The 13141-nt window shown below is 36.4% G+C and overlaps 1 protein-coding gene across 1 annotated transcript; it reads left to right on the top strand.

Annotated features, from left to right (window-relative positions):
* The first annotated feature begins 4862 nt into the window (after positions 1-4862).
* LOC113340163 (translation initiation factor IF-2-like) lies at positions 4863-9326 on the top strand. The gene is made up of 8 exons (XM_026585366.1): positions 4863-4993; positions 5752-5805; positions 5904-5994; positions 6171-6222; positions 6367-6694; positions 6834-7901; positions 8361-8510; positions 8622-9326. Exons 2-8 carry the CDS (start codon positions 5779-5781, stop codon positions 9048-9050), a joined length of 2145 nt encoding a protein of 714 aa, XP_026441151.1. The 5' UTR covers positions 4863-4993; positions 5752-5778; the 3' UTR covers positions 9051-9326.
* The last annotated feature ends 3815 nt before the right edge of the window (positions 9327-13141 follow it).

Below are 13141 nucleotides of genomic sequence, written 5' to 3'. Positions count from 1 at the left end.
GAATGAACTTGTAATAATAGTTCATTATACCAGTTCATTTTATAGAATATGGTAGTTCATTTTGTAGAATGAACCCGTATGTTATTTAATCCTAAGAGTTCACTTTTTAGAATGAACTAATGAGCGTGATAGTTCATTAGAATGAACTCGTATAATAGTTCATTTTATAGCTAAAATAAAAGGTAAAAATTAAAAGCTCTAAAATATAGCGACAATGGTACACGTTGGAAAGCTCTCGCCGCGGGCTTTCCGAAGATATAAAATTATCATTTTTGGACATATGGCGCAAAAGATATCTAAATTTTAAGTTTTAAGTTTTTATTTATTAATTTTTATTAGGAGAGAGAACAAAGAGAAAAAAGGGTATTTCTGCCACTATTAAAGAACTTTGACATCATTGATGACATTCACAGCGTGGGTATTGTCCACCATAGGACCAAACAATAATTTTTAAGACCAAACAATAATATATATTTTTAAAGAGGACCAAACAGACAGTTGACTGGGTCAACTGGACCAAACTAACTTTAATATGTTATTCTTAGGACTAACATATTAGGGTTTGTTTTTTGTTCTTTATTATTATTTTACTGTTGATATCTCAGGGCTATTTCATGTCATGTGATTGTATTTATATGCGCCATTAGTATGATTTCTTATATCCTTAGGGCGCTTCAATTGGAATACGATGATATATTGAAGTATATCTTCGAAGACAATCAATATCTGTGTGACGATGATCAAGATTCAATCAAGCAAGATCAATGGCTACTGGAATTGGGTATGATAATAATGTTCAGTGCAAATTATCCTTTATATGAAGGATTTTCACTAAGTGAAAAGAAGAAGAAATTTCTAAATGGAGGATGCAGAATCAAAACACCATCCCTCCAATTACATCGATTACTTCTATGGTCAACAATTATGAACTTTTGTTATATTACAATTATTATGTTGTTGCAATTTTTTTATTTTTTTATTTTTATGTTGTATCTATGCGATGTACTTGAATTATCCTATCCATGGTTTCCAATTAATAAAACCTAAAGAGGTATATCCTCTCCTTTCATTCGGAAAAAAAAAGAATACACAAATCCTAAATAAAATACGATACAAAAAAATTAATCTAAAAGCCCAAAGAAAAAGGGCAACAATAAATATAAATTTACGTTTAGGATTTTTGAATTTGAGATTATCACAATTGTGTAGAAAGATATTTGACCTAGCTAGACCTTGGATGTACACTCTTGAAAAATTAAATCGTCGTTTGTTACAAATACTTTTCCAACCACTTGTAAAGACTTTATCAGCCTACCCACAAGTCGATGAAGCTGCACAGGAAATGTTTGTTCCGTGGAACCGTATCGGAACCGAGGTTAGATGGGATAGGTACAAGTACCGAAAACCGGAACCGAGCCTAGAGTAGGTATCAGTAATAGTCCTAGGATATTCCCATCCCCTATTATCGAGGATCTGTATCCATTGATATTAGGGATTAAATCCAGCCATTGATAGCAGGGGTTATATCCTTTCTACCGTATTCTCCTCATTTTATCCTCATTTCCTTCTTATTCTTCCCTCTCTCAGACTTTCCTCCCAGAGAAGAGAAGAGACCATCGTCCATCATCTTCTCAGCCACTACTACACTACCAACTTCTCAGCCACCATCTGACCATTTTCTAATCTTTCTTTTCAATTTACCGCAAGTCTGCAACAGCCAACAGGCAATAACAACTAATAATAGTTAGGGTTTTTGAAAAAACTAATTAGTTTTTGTACATTAATTTCTATTTAGTTTTTGTTGATTTCTTTATATTTGAAACTGATTGTAATTTTTTGGTTTGTTATTTTAGGGTTTTGGAATTTCTAGTGTGGTTCATAACTTCATATGGACTGATTGTTTGGTCAACAACAAACAACAACATGTAAACATTAATATTGAATCTATTGATGCATCATGCATAATCTGTTATGTTGATGAATCTAATTTTCGATTTTAGGGTTTTGGTGCATCTGAATCTATTTATGTTATATTTTGTTTATTATTTTGATTAATGGGTTTTCAGATTTACTCAATAACATGAGTGTGTGATTGGTTTCATAACATGAGTATGTGAATGTTATAATATTGGAAATGTTATAATTTCATAGATGTCTAGTATATATATTCATGAAGATTGTGTTGGTTTATGAATGTAAGTTAGGGTTGGACATGGTTTATGAGCTCTAAGTTTAACACTGTAACTTGTATTTTCAATTTAGATAGATGCAAACACAACTCAAAGTCAACCTACAACTGAAGTTGGTTCCTCTATTCACCCTACATCTGTACCTGCACCTACTGCTGATGCTCAGTAAGCTGCACCAGGGGATCCAACTGAAGCTACAACTACTGCCGGTGATGTATAACCGCGAAGCCGAAGGAGAATGAACACAATGTAAGTATTGTATGAAGAAATTGAAATCCCAGAGTCAAAATAACGGTACTGCTGGATTATGGATACATTTGAGGCATTGCACTAAGAATCGTAATAAGAAAGTATGTGCTTACTCCTTGGAGAAGTTCTTTATCTACAAGAACAGTTGAGTCTTTGCTCTGTTTTCAAAGTTGGTTAAAGAAATTGATCTTGATCTTCTAGCTGATTATGTACCAGATGATAACTCTAAGGATGAGGAAAGTAATATAATCTTTTCTTTGTTTGATTATGATTTATTTGAAACAATGGTTGATTGAAATATTAATTGTTGCTTGGTTCTCTTTTCTTTGCATATTAGAGTAACTTCAAAACATAAACTGAAATATAAATTGTTGTTGTAGAGATCTTGGTTGTAGTTCAACTGTCAGAGGTCTTGGATGCTTGATGCTTGGAGATGGAGTTCGTTTCTTGCTGCATCAAACTTATGGAAGTTGTCAAGTGCCAAATACGAACTACCGAAGTTCTATTTTCTGCTTTGCTTTCTGTTTTCTACTTGAAGTCTTAATTTAAAGTTGTTGAACTTATAACTTTGAATATTTTTCTCGAAGTATGTATTCAGGTCAAATGCCACATGCATTTTAAACTTATGCGTATGAAATATGAATTCAGGTCTTAACAGTTGAAGTTATTGAAGATATTTTTCTTTGCTTTTTTTTTTTAATACTTTTACATATGCTACATGTAAAGAACCAGTCCCGTCCGGTACCAAGTTAAACATGTGTAAGTCATGTATCGTCCCGTACTTCACAGGTACAGGTACCGCCTATATGGAGGTACAAATACTGAGTTAGGAAAAGAACCGTACCGTCACCTACCGTGTGCATCCATTAGATAAACCAAACATCGTTTGTAATCTTTTGTCTGTTTGAACTGTTTTTTTTTAAAAAGGATAAACCAACATTACGCATATAATCTCGTATTTCCAAATAAGAATAGGAACCTCCCCATCAAATTAGATTCGGCTATATAGAAAGATCTTTTTTCCAAAAAAAAGGTTAAAAGCCTTTTTGAAGTTTACCTAATTTGTTGCCCTAATATGCCTTGATGCCCCAAGATAAAGTGTTGAAAAACATTGTTCAAGGTGGGCTTTGAGTATGAAATCATGACACCACTTTCAGAATCATCGAGTCATTTATCCACCTACTAAGGAAATGTAATCTTGGGGATAAATATAATTTTTAATATGCAAGATCATTTCCGTTTTACACTTTTTTTTTTTTGGTAATTCAATTTTCATTAATGGAAATCAAGATTACATAGATCTCAAGTACATCAAATTCAAAAAGTAAAAAGAAACAACAAGCTTATAGCGGTACATGATTGAAAATTCCGACAAGGAAAAGAGGAGGAATTCCAAATACTGACCTAATATAAGAATGCAAGAACTGATTGGATCAGAGAGAAGATGGGCTTCATAATATTCATGGACCATTTGATAAATCGTCTTCCTGATGAAGTGATGCTCCAATGGTATAGGAGTAATCTGCATATTTGTTGACCGGAGAATGGAGAGTAATCTGAATCCGGCGATTTACTTGAACAAACATATAATCAAGATCAAGTAACCATTAAAATAAAAGAGAATCACCATTAAGGTGAAGGCAAGAATCACCATAAAGGTGAAGATAAAAATCATCATGAAGGTGAAGAAAATAAGCCTAATAGGAAAGAATTCTTTTATTCTAAAACTAAAACACAAGAAAACTAAGATCCTTGCTCAGATCTAGCCCCACAAGAAAATAAAGTGGGATTTTTTTTCTTGGAGAAAAGGAGAGAGAGGGGAGATGAAAAGTTGTCGTTTTACACTTAACTGCATGCAATCATAGATATGTATTTGAGGTAGGATCCATGGACACTCTTAGATGGACAAGATCAGACAAGATTTGCACCATTTTCTCCGCGAAACCCAAACGACAATGAATTTAAATGTAATATTTTGATTATATGTTCCTCTTACGAGACTCTTCATTCCTACAAAAAAAAAATGAACGCGATTCGAGATGTATAGAACGACCATCTACACCTTTGAATATCAACCGTTCAAATTTAACAGTTAAAATTAAAATTAGTAGATGGTGAGGTTTGCCATCTCGAATTGCGTTCATTTTTTTTGTAGGAATGTAGAGTCTTATAAGAGGAACATATCATCAAAATATTGACGCAAATCTTGTCTGACCTTGTCCATCTAAGAGTGTTCATGGATCCTCGCTCATATATTTTTCTTTTGGCAAAGTGGGAAGAAAAAAAAAAGGACCTGAAAAGCCCAAGAAAAGAGAATACTTTTGTAATTGGGCCCAAAAAATCGCCATCCTCTCTATCCGGATCTGACGGCGTCAATCAGTAGCTTATTTACAAGGTGGTGGTGCCCCCTAACTACAACAATGAGCGCCGACGCCCCAACCAGTAGTAAATCTTCTTCTGAATCTTCAAAGTTTGCAGAGAGAAGAAATTTCTTCACAGAACTGTAGAGAGAGACTCTGCACGAAAGGATTCAGCTTTCTCTTCCGACAACTAACGTAAAACCCTAATCTTTAATGGGTTTCTTCATTTTTTTAATTTGATTCCTCCCTTGTTGCGGTTTTTGATCGATCAAATGAACCTTTTTTTTTGTTGCCCCAACAGTTTTAACTTTTAAGATAGCCCTCGAGGAATTCGTTACTGGTTTTTGAAAAATTTGTTAATTTTAGGTTTCAGGTTTTGTAATTTATATACTCAATGATTTCATTTTTGAATATTGATAAGAATGATAAGGGTTTCATAGATGCGCATAAGGTGTTTGGTCTTAGTTCTTATAGAGCACGATGTTGTTGTTTCCTGTGTGTGTGTGTGTGTGTGGGGGGGGGGGGGGGGGGGGGGGGGGGGGGGGAATAGGCTTGGTGGGTCAGTATGAGGGCAATGCATGCTCTGTGTGTGGAATAGCTTGGTGGGTTCGGAGAGGGGGAACGCCCCATGGGTATGCTGTTGCGTGCTTGTGGAGGGGGGAATTGGCTGAGTGGGTCAGCAGGGGGCATTGCCCTATTGGTATATTGTGTGGTTGTGTGAGGAATAGGCTTGGGTAATCAGCATCCAGTTGCCGTAAAACCTATGCTGGCTCTGCAATGAATGTGGTGCAGTTGAGCTGTGTAAATATCTGTTTTGTGAGGCTATTAGTTTTTCAAAGTGTTCCATTGCTTTAGGAAATTATTCTGCTTCTTTACATAAAGCTCGGAGTTTCTGGTATTGGTTGCATCTTTGTTTATACTTTGATACTTATTTATTGTGCTATATTGTCTAGGAATTCTGTTCTCTGGAAGGCACATGAATGGCGTGGAGAGAGATAAGAAATAAGGTGATTTTTTGTGTCCGACATTTTAAATCAAATGACTCTATTTTCTTAACTTGTGTAGTATGAGGTTTTTCCTGAATCTCATTTGTTTTAAAATTCAGGGTATCCATCCCAAGGTTCTAAGAGCTTTCACATCAGCCACTCTAGGCGAAGGAGTGCAATCACTTTCTGTTTCTGGAAGGGGAATACCTGGTAAGTCAAATTTAAGATATATGTTTAATTTACTTGTAGTGGTTGTATATTCAGTTTCCATATGGCTAAGTGATCGAGTAATGGTTCTAGTCTTTCACCCAGTCTTAGAAGTGATTCCACTAAGAAAACAGTCCCACTTTGATCCTTATGAAATGTTTATTGTTCTGTCAACCCAGCATTTCTTGGTACTGAAGATAGCGGAGTTTCAACCAGACAGAGTTTTATTCGGTAAGCAAACATGCTTTTGCTTGATATTCTGTTTTGTGACATAAGTTTATGTACATCCTTTCAGTACATTTTTCTCATCTACTATGTAAATATGAAAATGACATGCCAAGAGTAATCAAATTCTCACTCTTCCCTTCTGTGCAGTCGATTTCATGCAACCCATGAACTATATAAAATCAAAAAAACTGATCAGGGGAAGGAATTCGCCACTAGACTTACAAGGGTGAAGCCTGTGAAAAAAGTTCGGAAACCACCTGTTGAAGCTCGATATGTACCTCCAAAACCTAAGAAGACTTCGGCATCCATGGCCAATAGAATTGTTGAAATTTTCGAAGGAATGACTATTTCTGAGCTTGCCCAGCGTACTTCTCAACCAATTTCCACTCTGCAAGAGATCCTTGTCAATGTCGGGGAAAAAGCCGATTCGGAATTCGACCCGATCAGCATCGACGTTGCGGAGCTTGTTGCTATGGTAGTTTCCTATTCTATGGAACCCGTATTGTTAGTGTAAATTATTGCAACACCACAGTGATACTACAATCGAAGATTTCCACTGGTACATTAATCAACTCAACTCAGATTGCTATACATATTCTTTCTCATTTTTGTAGGAAGTTGGGGTTAATGTTAAAAGGCGACACTCTGATGAAGGTGCAGATGTCCAACCACGACCACCAGTTGTAACAGTAATGGGTCATGTTGATCATGGTAAAACTTCTCTTTTAGATGCTTTGCGCCAGACATCTGTGGCAGCCAGGGAAGCTGGGGGCATCACGCAACATCTGGGTGCTTTTGTCGTGGAAATGCAATCTGGAGCATCAATCACTTTCCTTGACACTCCTGGTCATGCTGCATTTAGTGCGATGAGGGCAAGAGGAGCTGCTGTTACAGATATTGTAGTGCTTGTGGTAGCAGCTGATGATGGTGTGATGCCTCAGACCCTAGAAGCCATGAACCACGCCAGAGCAGCTAAAGTACCCATTGTAGTTGCTATCAACAAATGTGATAAACCCGCTGCAGACCCTGAAAGGGTAAAGACTCAGCTTGGTTCCGAGGGCTTGCCACTAGAGGACATGGGAGGAGATGTTCAAGTGGTTGAGGTATCAGCAGTCTCTAAGATTGGTTTGGATAAATTGGAGGAAGCTCTGCTTCTTCAGTCTGAGCTGATGGATCTGAAATCGCGTGTGGATGGGCCGGCACAAGCTTATGTAGTGGAGGCAAGATTAGACAGAGGACGAGGTCCGTTGGTTACTGCAATAGTTAAAGCTGGAACTTTAGTCTCTGGTCAACATGTGGTTGTTGGTGCTGAGTGGGGGAGAATTAGGGCTATCAGGAATATGCTGGGGAAGACGATAGATATGGCAAAACCTGCTATGCCTATTGAGATTGAAGGGCTTAAGGGGCTTCCGATGGCTGGTGATGATATTGTTGTCGTGGATTCAGAAGACAGAGCAAGGATGCTTAGTTCAGCCAGGACAAAGAAAAAGAAGCAGGATAGGCTTCACAAGATAGAGGAGGGGAGAATTGATGCTCGTGAAGTGGAGGAAGGGGAAGGTGAGGAGGAAGACGAGGAGTGTAAAAAGCCACAGAGGATTGATTTACCGATAGTAGTCAAGGGAGATGTTCAGGGAACTGTCCAAGCTGTTACAGATGCTTTAATGAATCTAAACAGTGCTCAGGTATGATTCTCCTTATTGTGGTAACAGGATCCCCATTTGCTGAAAGGTTCTTTAACTTGTATTCTTGTGATCGGCGGGTATACTTGGATTAGGTCTATATTCTGCATTAGGGGCTTCCCTCGTATTATGATATGAACAATAATTCTACATAACTTACCAAGCAGAAAGTAGGTATATGAGATGGGGAACTAGGCTTTTAAATATATTCATTAGACAAAAATTCTTGTACTCCATCTACCCGGTTGTGCCTGTGTTTTTGGACTGTGAAACTATACACAATTGAGGCGTTGATTTTCGTTATGGATAAATACTGACCACCTCGTATTTAGCACCATATGGTTGACCATATCTCTTTCCGGTAGTTGGGTTGTTCATTTAGATTGCAACAAGTTCATTGTACTCATCAGAAGCTTCAGTTCATCTTCTTATTGAATACTTTCTCTTAAACTTTGTCACCAGGTTACTGTCGATATTGTCCATGTTGGTGTTGGACCCATTTCTCAATCTGACGTGGATTTGGCCCAAGCTTGCGGTGCATGTATAGTAGGATTCAGTGTACCAAAACCACCCAATTCTATTACTGTCGCAGCTGCACGAGCCCATATAGAGGTACATTGTCTTTGCTCTTACAAGCATTCTTTCTAATGAGAACTTTTCTGTCTTATGTAATCTATTCTCATAATCATTTCTTGCTTGTTATTTCTTTTTCAACCACTGCAGATAAAGATGCACCGTGTCATCTACCATCTTCTGGAGGATATTGGGAATTACATTGTTGCTAAGGCCCCAGGTACTTTCGAGACTCGTGTAGCCGGTGAGGCCGAGGTTTTGAACATTTTCGAGATTAAAAGAGGCAAAACTAAGGGAGGAGAGGTGAAAATTGCTGGTTGTAAGGTGATTGATGGCCTAGTAACAAAATCATCGGTATTGAGGCTGTTGAGAAGTGGACAGATAATTTTTGAAGGCTCGTGTGACTCACTGAAACGAGAGAAGCAGGATGTGGAAACTGTTGGAAAGGGAACTGAGTGTGGTGTTGTGATATGCGGTTGTGATGCGGTTCAGATTGGAGACGTCATCCAATGCATGGAGCAAGTCAACATAAAACCGAAGTTTGTTTCATCAAGCGGTTCAGTTCGAATTGAATGCTGATATATCATTGTGAGATGAAACAATTTCATCACCAATTATTTTTGATCAATTTCGTAATGATTTATTGGTACAACAGAAGAAAAGGTTTGTCTGTTAAAGTAAACCCTCTACAATTTGCTCATGTATATTCTGATAATTAAGCATGGGCTTTCGGTCCAGAAGCCATCGTGACAGGATGAAATGAAGGGGGAGATGGTCATTTTTCAGAGAGAATAGAGACAATTTTGTACTTAGTTTATATCAATACTAGAATGTTCCGCACGGGCAAAGAATTAACTTGGTCTGGATCCATTTTCAACAAAGATAATTTTTCTTGTCTTCTCTGTTATTAAACTAATTACCAATATGTCCTTAGTTTTATTTTTATACATTTCTTTTAAAAGTATGATGCAGGGGTAAAATCGTCCAAAATATTTTGCAGCTTCAAAGTGCTACATCAAAGGGTGTTCCCTTTATATAATTGTGTGGGATCAGTTGTTTAGGCTTACAAAATTTCGGTGCAATTGCGGTGCTTTAATGTCTACGTTGTTTCAATTGCTTCCGGTCGAGGTGAATAATTATACAAGTTGATTTATTTGGTTTATATGAATTATTTATGGCTTAACGAAAGAAAATGTTTAAGGGATGAGTCGTTTAGTCCAATTCGATTCCGGATAAGAGAAAGATCTTAATTAGACTTATCAAAGTGGAGGTTTAGGACATTCAAGTCTAATCGAATGCCTTAACAAGAAATGCTAGTTAACTAAACTAGTACTTGTCTTGTTTAAAAGTTAAAGGTCTAAGTTATATGGATAATCAGAACCTGATGAGAAAAATAGAGTTATCTTTATTTTGGTCTTATCGAATTAAGCGATTGTATTTGTACAATCGGTTTAGCAAAGGAACTAAGGTGCTTAGTTGTTTGTGGTTTGCTAAACTATTAGGAAAAATTGTTTCGGACAATTGTTTCCTTGGTAACATATCAAAGTAAAACTACTTGTAGGTTTGATATTGGTTATCAAAAATGGTGTGTGGAACCGTCGTGCTTAACTTTATAGGTTGCAAGTCTTTTGAGATTTGTAAGATCCTTTCGGTTTGTCCTTTAATTTTTCGTTTCTTTGTCATTTTATGACAAAAAGGGGAGAAATATATGGAGTAGACAGTGATACTGGCATTGATTTATATTGATTGGTATCACTAAGGGAAAGGACATTGGTGCTTAAACGTTTATCAAACGAAAGAGTGAAAACATAGACTAAGGGGGTGTAACATATCATTACCATGTGAATAACAAAGACGTGTGGATTGAAAATCTACCTATCTTACCTTTAGAGGGAGTATTAGCTTTGTTATTATAATGTCAATAGAGGTATTTAAAGGATTGAATGTATACAAGTTATTGTGATGTTGAATTCGGGAATCAAGCGTATGTGTAATGAATTCTTATAATTTGTTTATCCATATGATGTAATAGTTTTGTCACTAAAATTGACAAAGGGGGAGATTGTTAGAGAATAGCTCGGTTGAACCCACCAAGCGTTGGTATGTCAAGTTTGGTTGTCATAGTTTAGTGAATCAAAACTCATTTAAAAAGTCGCTTGATTATGTACTAGAGTCAACTTCGTATAGGTTAGCTTGAAAGTATTAGGATATGAGACATTACAAGTATTGCGTAGACTTGAAGAAGTGAAGAAGCAAGGAGTTACAGCGACAACATCATCCTTCCACTTGAGGTTAGTGATATTTGACTTGAAATGTTTCATTCCCTAACGTATCTTTCAAGTCGTGCATATTGAAAATAAAACTGCGAAGCATGATTGAACTTTAGATAGACATAGTATTAAGGAATACAATACGAGGATAATTGCTTAACCATTAAACTTTGTAGATAAGACATCGACATAATCGTTTCAATGCTATTTTGATTATGGATGGGTGTGAGGTGAGGATTTCATCCTAGGAAACAATGTTTTACATGTGTTTTAAGGAAGTAAATTCATGAACTTGTTTTGTGAATCGAAAAGGAAATCGCCAGGAATTATTGGTATTATTATTCATTGCATATCTTTTGAACAACCAATATGTATGATTACTATAACCTCTCATGACTTGTTTTATGTTCTTGGTAAAACTATTCACGAAGGCCTGACTTTTGTAATGGTATGACTTTTATTAGTGAAACCGATCTTAAGTAATCACATGAGATTGTATGATCGAGTTTGTGATTTGTGTAAGACCAACTCTGGGTAAAGGGGAAACGATCCTAGTATGAGGTGCAACACATCACAAAGGGAAATCGATCCTTGTATGAGGTGCAGCGAGTTTATCGCAGAAAGGGGAACCGATCCTATGGACATGTGCAACACGTTTTTAGGAAAAGGGGAATCGATCCTATGGACATGTGCAACACATTCAAGTTAGATACCATATATATGGGGAACCGATCCTAATACCTAGTGAAACGAATTTTGGAAAGCTAGTGTGACTATGCACAATACTCACATGGAGGTAGAACCGAAACTTGTTTTGGTAGAACCGTTAAACCCATGATTTGTGACTGAGTGTTATTGATCAATCACATAGTTCTTGAAATTCAGATGAACCAATTCTAAACTTGTTTGGAAGTATGGAAAATCGGTTTCAAGATTGTAAGTATGAAAAAGGACTTACAAAGTAAGGATGTCGACATACTTTGAACACGTGCAGTAAATGTTAATCTTTAATTGTTCAAAGTTATTCCTTAACATCTAAAGGAAGAAAATCCCAGGATCGAAACATATATAAGTTAAGAATATTTTAATTAAGGTTGTTAATTTTATTTTAGGAAAATGAGAATTAGTAATGTGCATTTACTAGTTTGAGATTTTCCAAAGAGATTTTCGGTCAATATTTTGGACAGAGCATTTTCAGGAATTATGAAAACCGAATCTGGACTTTATTTTCTATCTTGAGAATATTTTCGGTTTTGGAAATTCCTTGGTATTCAAACTTCCTTGTCTATAAATACTTGAAGTTTGCATTTATAGCAAACTAATCCATCGCGACATCAAACTTCATCGATTGTGTTGTTACTGGTGAAGCCGCCTATTCGGAGAGGAGAGTAACCTCATTAGGCGAAATCTCTTACGACCGCGCAGTTTAATGTATTCTTTGGGATTGGGAAGATCTATTAGTACCATTGGTGGGAAACTAGATAATTGCGGTTTATATTTTGTTTTCGATTGATTTGATTGACTAACGGTGGTTGAACTTTGATTGCACCTAGTTTGTTTATGCTTGAGAATCTTCTCTTCTGATATAAGATTCACTCAAACTAGATCAAAGTTTCGACAAGGATCTTCAGACTGTTTGTAGATCTAAAGGTGTCTTGTGATAATCCGTTGTTAACAGACTCCGTTCTGTGCGTGATTGATCACAAGAGATTCAAGTTGTTGTGTGCAGGTGTTTATTGAAGATCTAAGAAGATTTGAAGACGAAGGAGATATTGAAGATTTCTAATTTGGGGTTCATAATATTTGGTGTGCACAATACTTGTTTCGGTATAGAGTATCCAAATATAATCGGTTTATCCTTGTGATAGATTAGATTGATTAGTTGTGTAAATCAGCATCAATACAATTCTTTGTGATTAAATGTATTGATTGCAAAATCTAACAATTACTTCGGTAGTTGATAATAAGATAGATCTTGAAACCTGACGAAGGAGTTTATATAAGATAAACAGAATAGCCTTTGTCGAACTCATATCACTTGTTGAAGAGAGTTGCTACCAAACATATTTTTTGTTCCTTTACCGTTTGGAATACGGACCAAAGGAATTGGTCCAAGTACGTGCATTTTTTACAGGTCGGAAGTGTGGGAATACATGCGGAACTAGGTGAACTATAGGTTTAGTTGTTTGGTCTCAACTATACGAAATTGGTTTATTTTGTACAGCGGCTTAATCCTGAGAGTATTCAATTCTGGACAAGGTCCCGGGGTTTTTCTGCATTTGCAGTTTCCTCGTTAACAAAATCTTGTCATGTCATTTACTTTTATTTTCCGCAATTATAATTGTCGTTATTATAATTTAAAGTAAATTACACAAACATTAATTCCTATTTACTTGATAA

This window comes from Papaver somniferum, unplaced genomic scaffold (genome assembly GCF_003573695.1).
Source record: "Papaver somniferum cultivar HN1 unplaced genomic scaffold, ASM357369v1 unplaced-scaffold_21, whole genome shotgun sequence".
Classification (NCBI taxonomy): domain Eukaryota; kingdom Viridiplantae; phylum Streptophyta; class Magnoliopsida; order Ranunculales; family Papaveraceae; genus Papaver; species Papaver somniferum.
This window is presented reverse-complemented; position numbering and strand designations above follow the sequence as displayed.

Bases quoted from the DNA above. Each gene is read 5' to 3' on its own strand.
- LOC113340163 (XM_026585366.1), top strand. From the start codon at position 5,779: ATGGCGTGGAGAGAGATAAGAAATAAG. The intron at 5,806-5,903 runs GTGATTTTTTGT...TTTAAAATTCAG, and splicing joins GGAGAGAGATAAGAAATAAG to GGTATCCATCCCAAGGTTCT. The intron at 6,223-6,366 runs GTAAGCAAACAT...CCTTCTGTGCAG, and splicing joins ACCAGACAGAGTTTTATTCG to TCGATTTCATGCAACCCATG.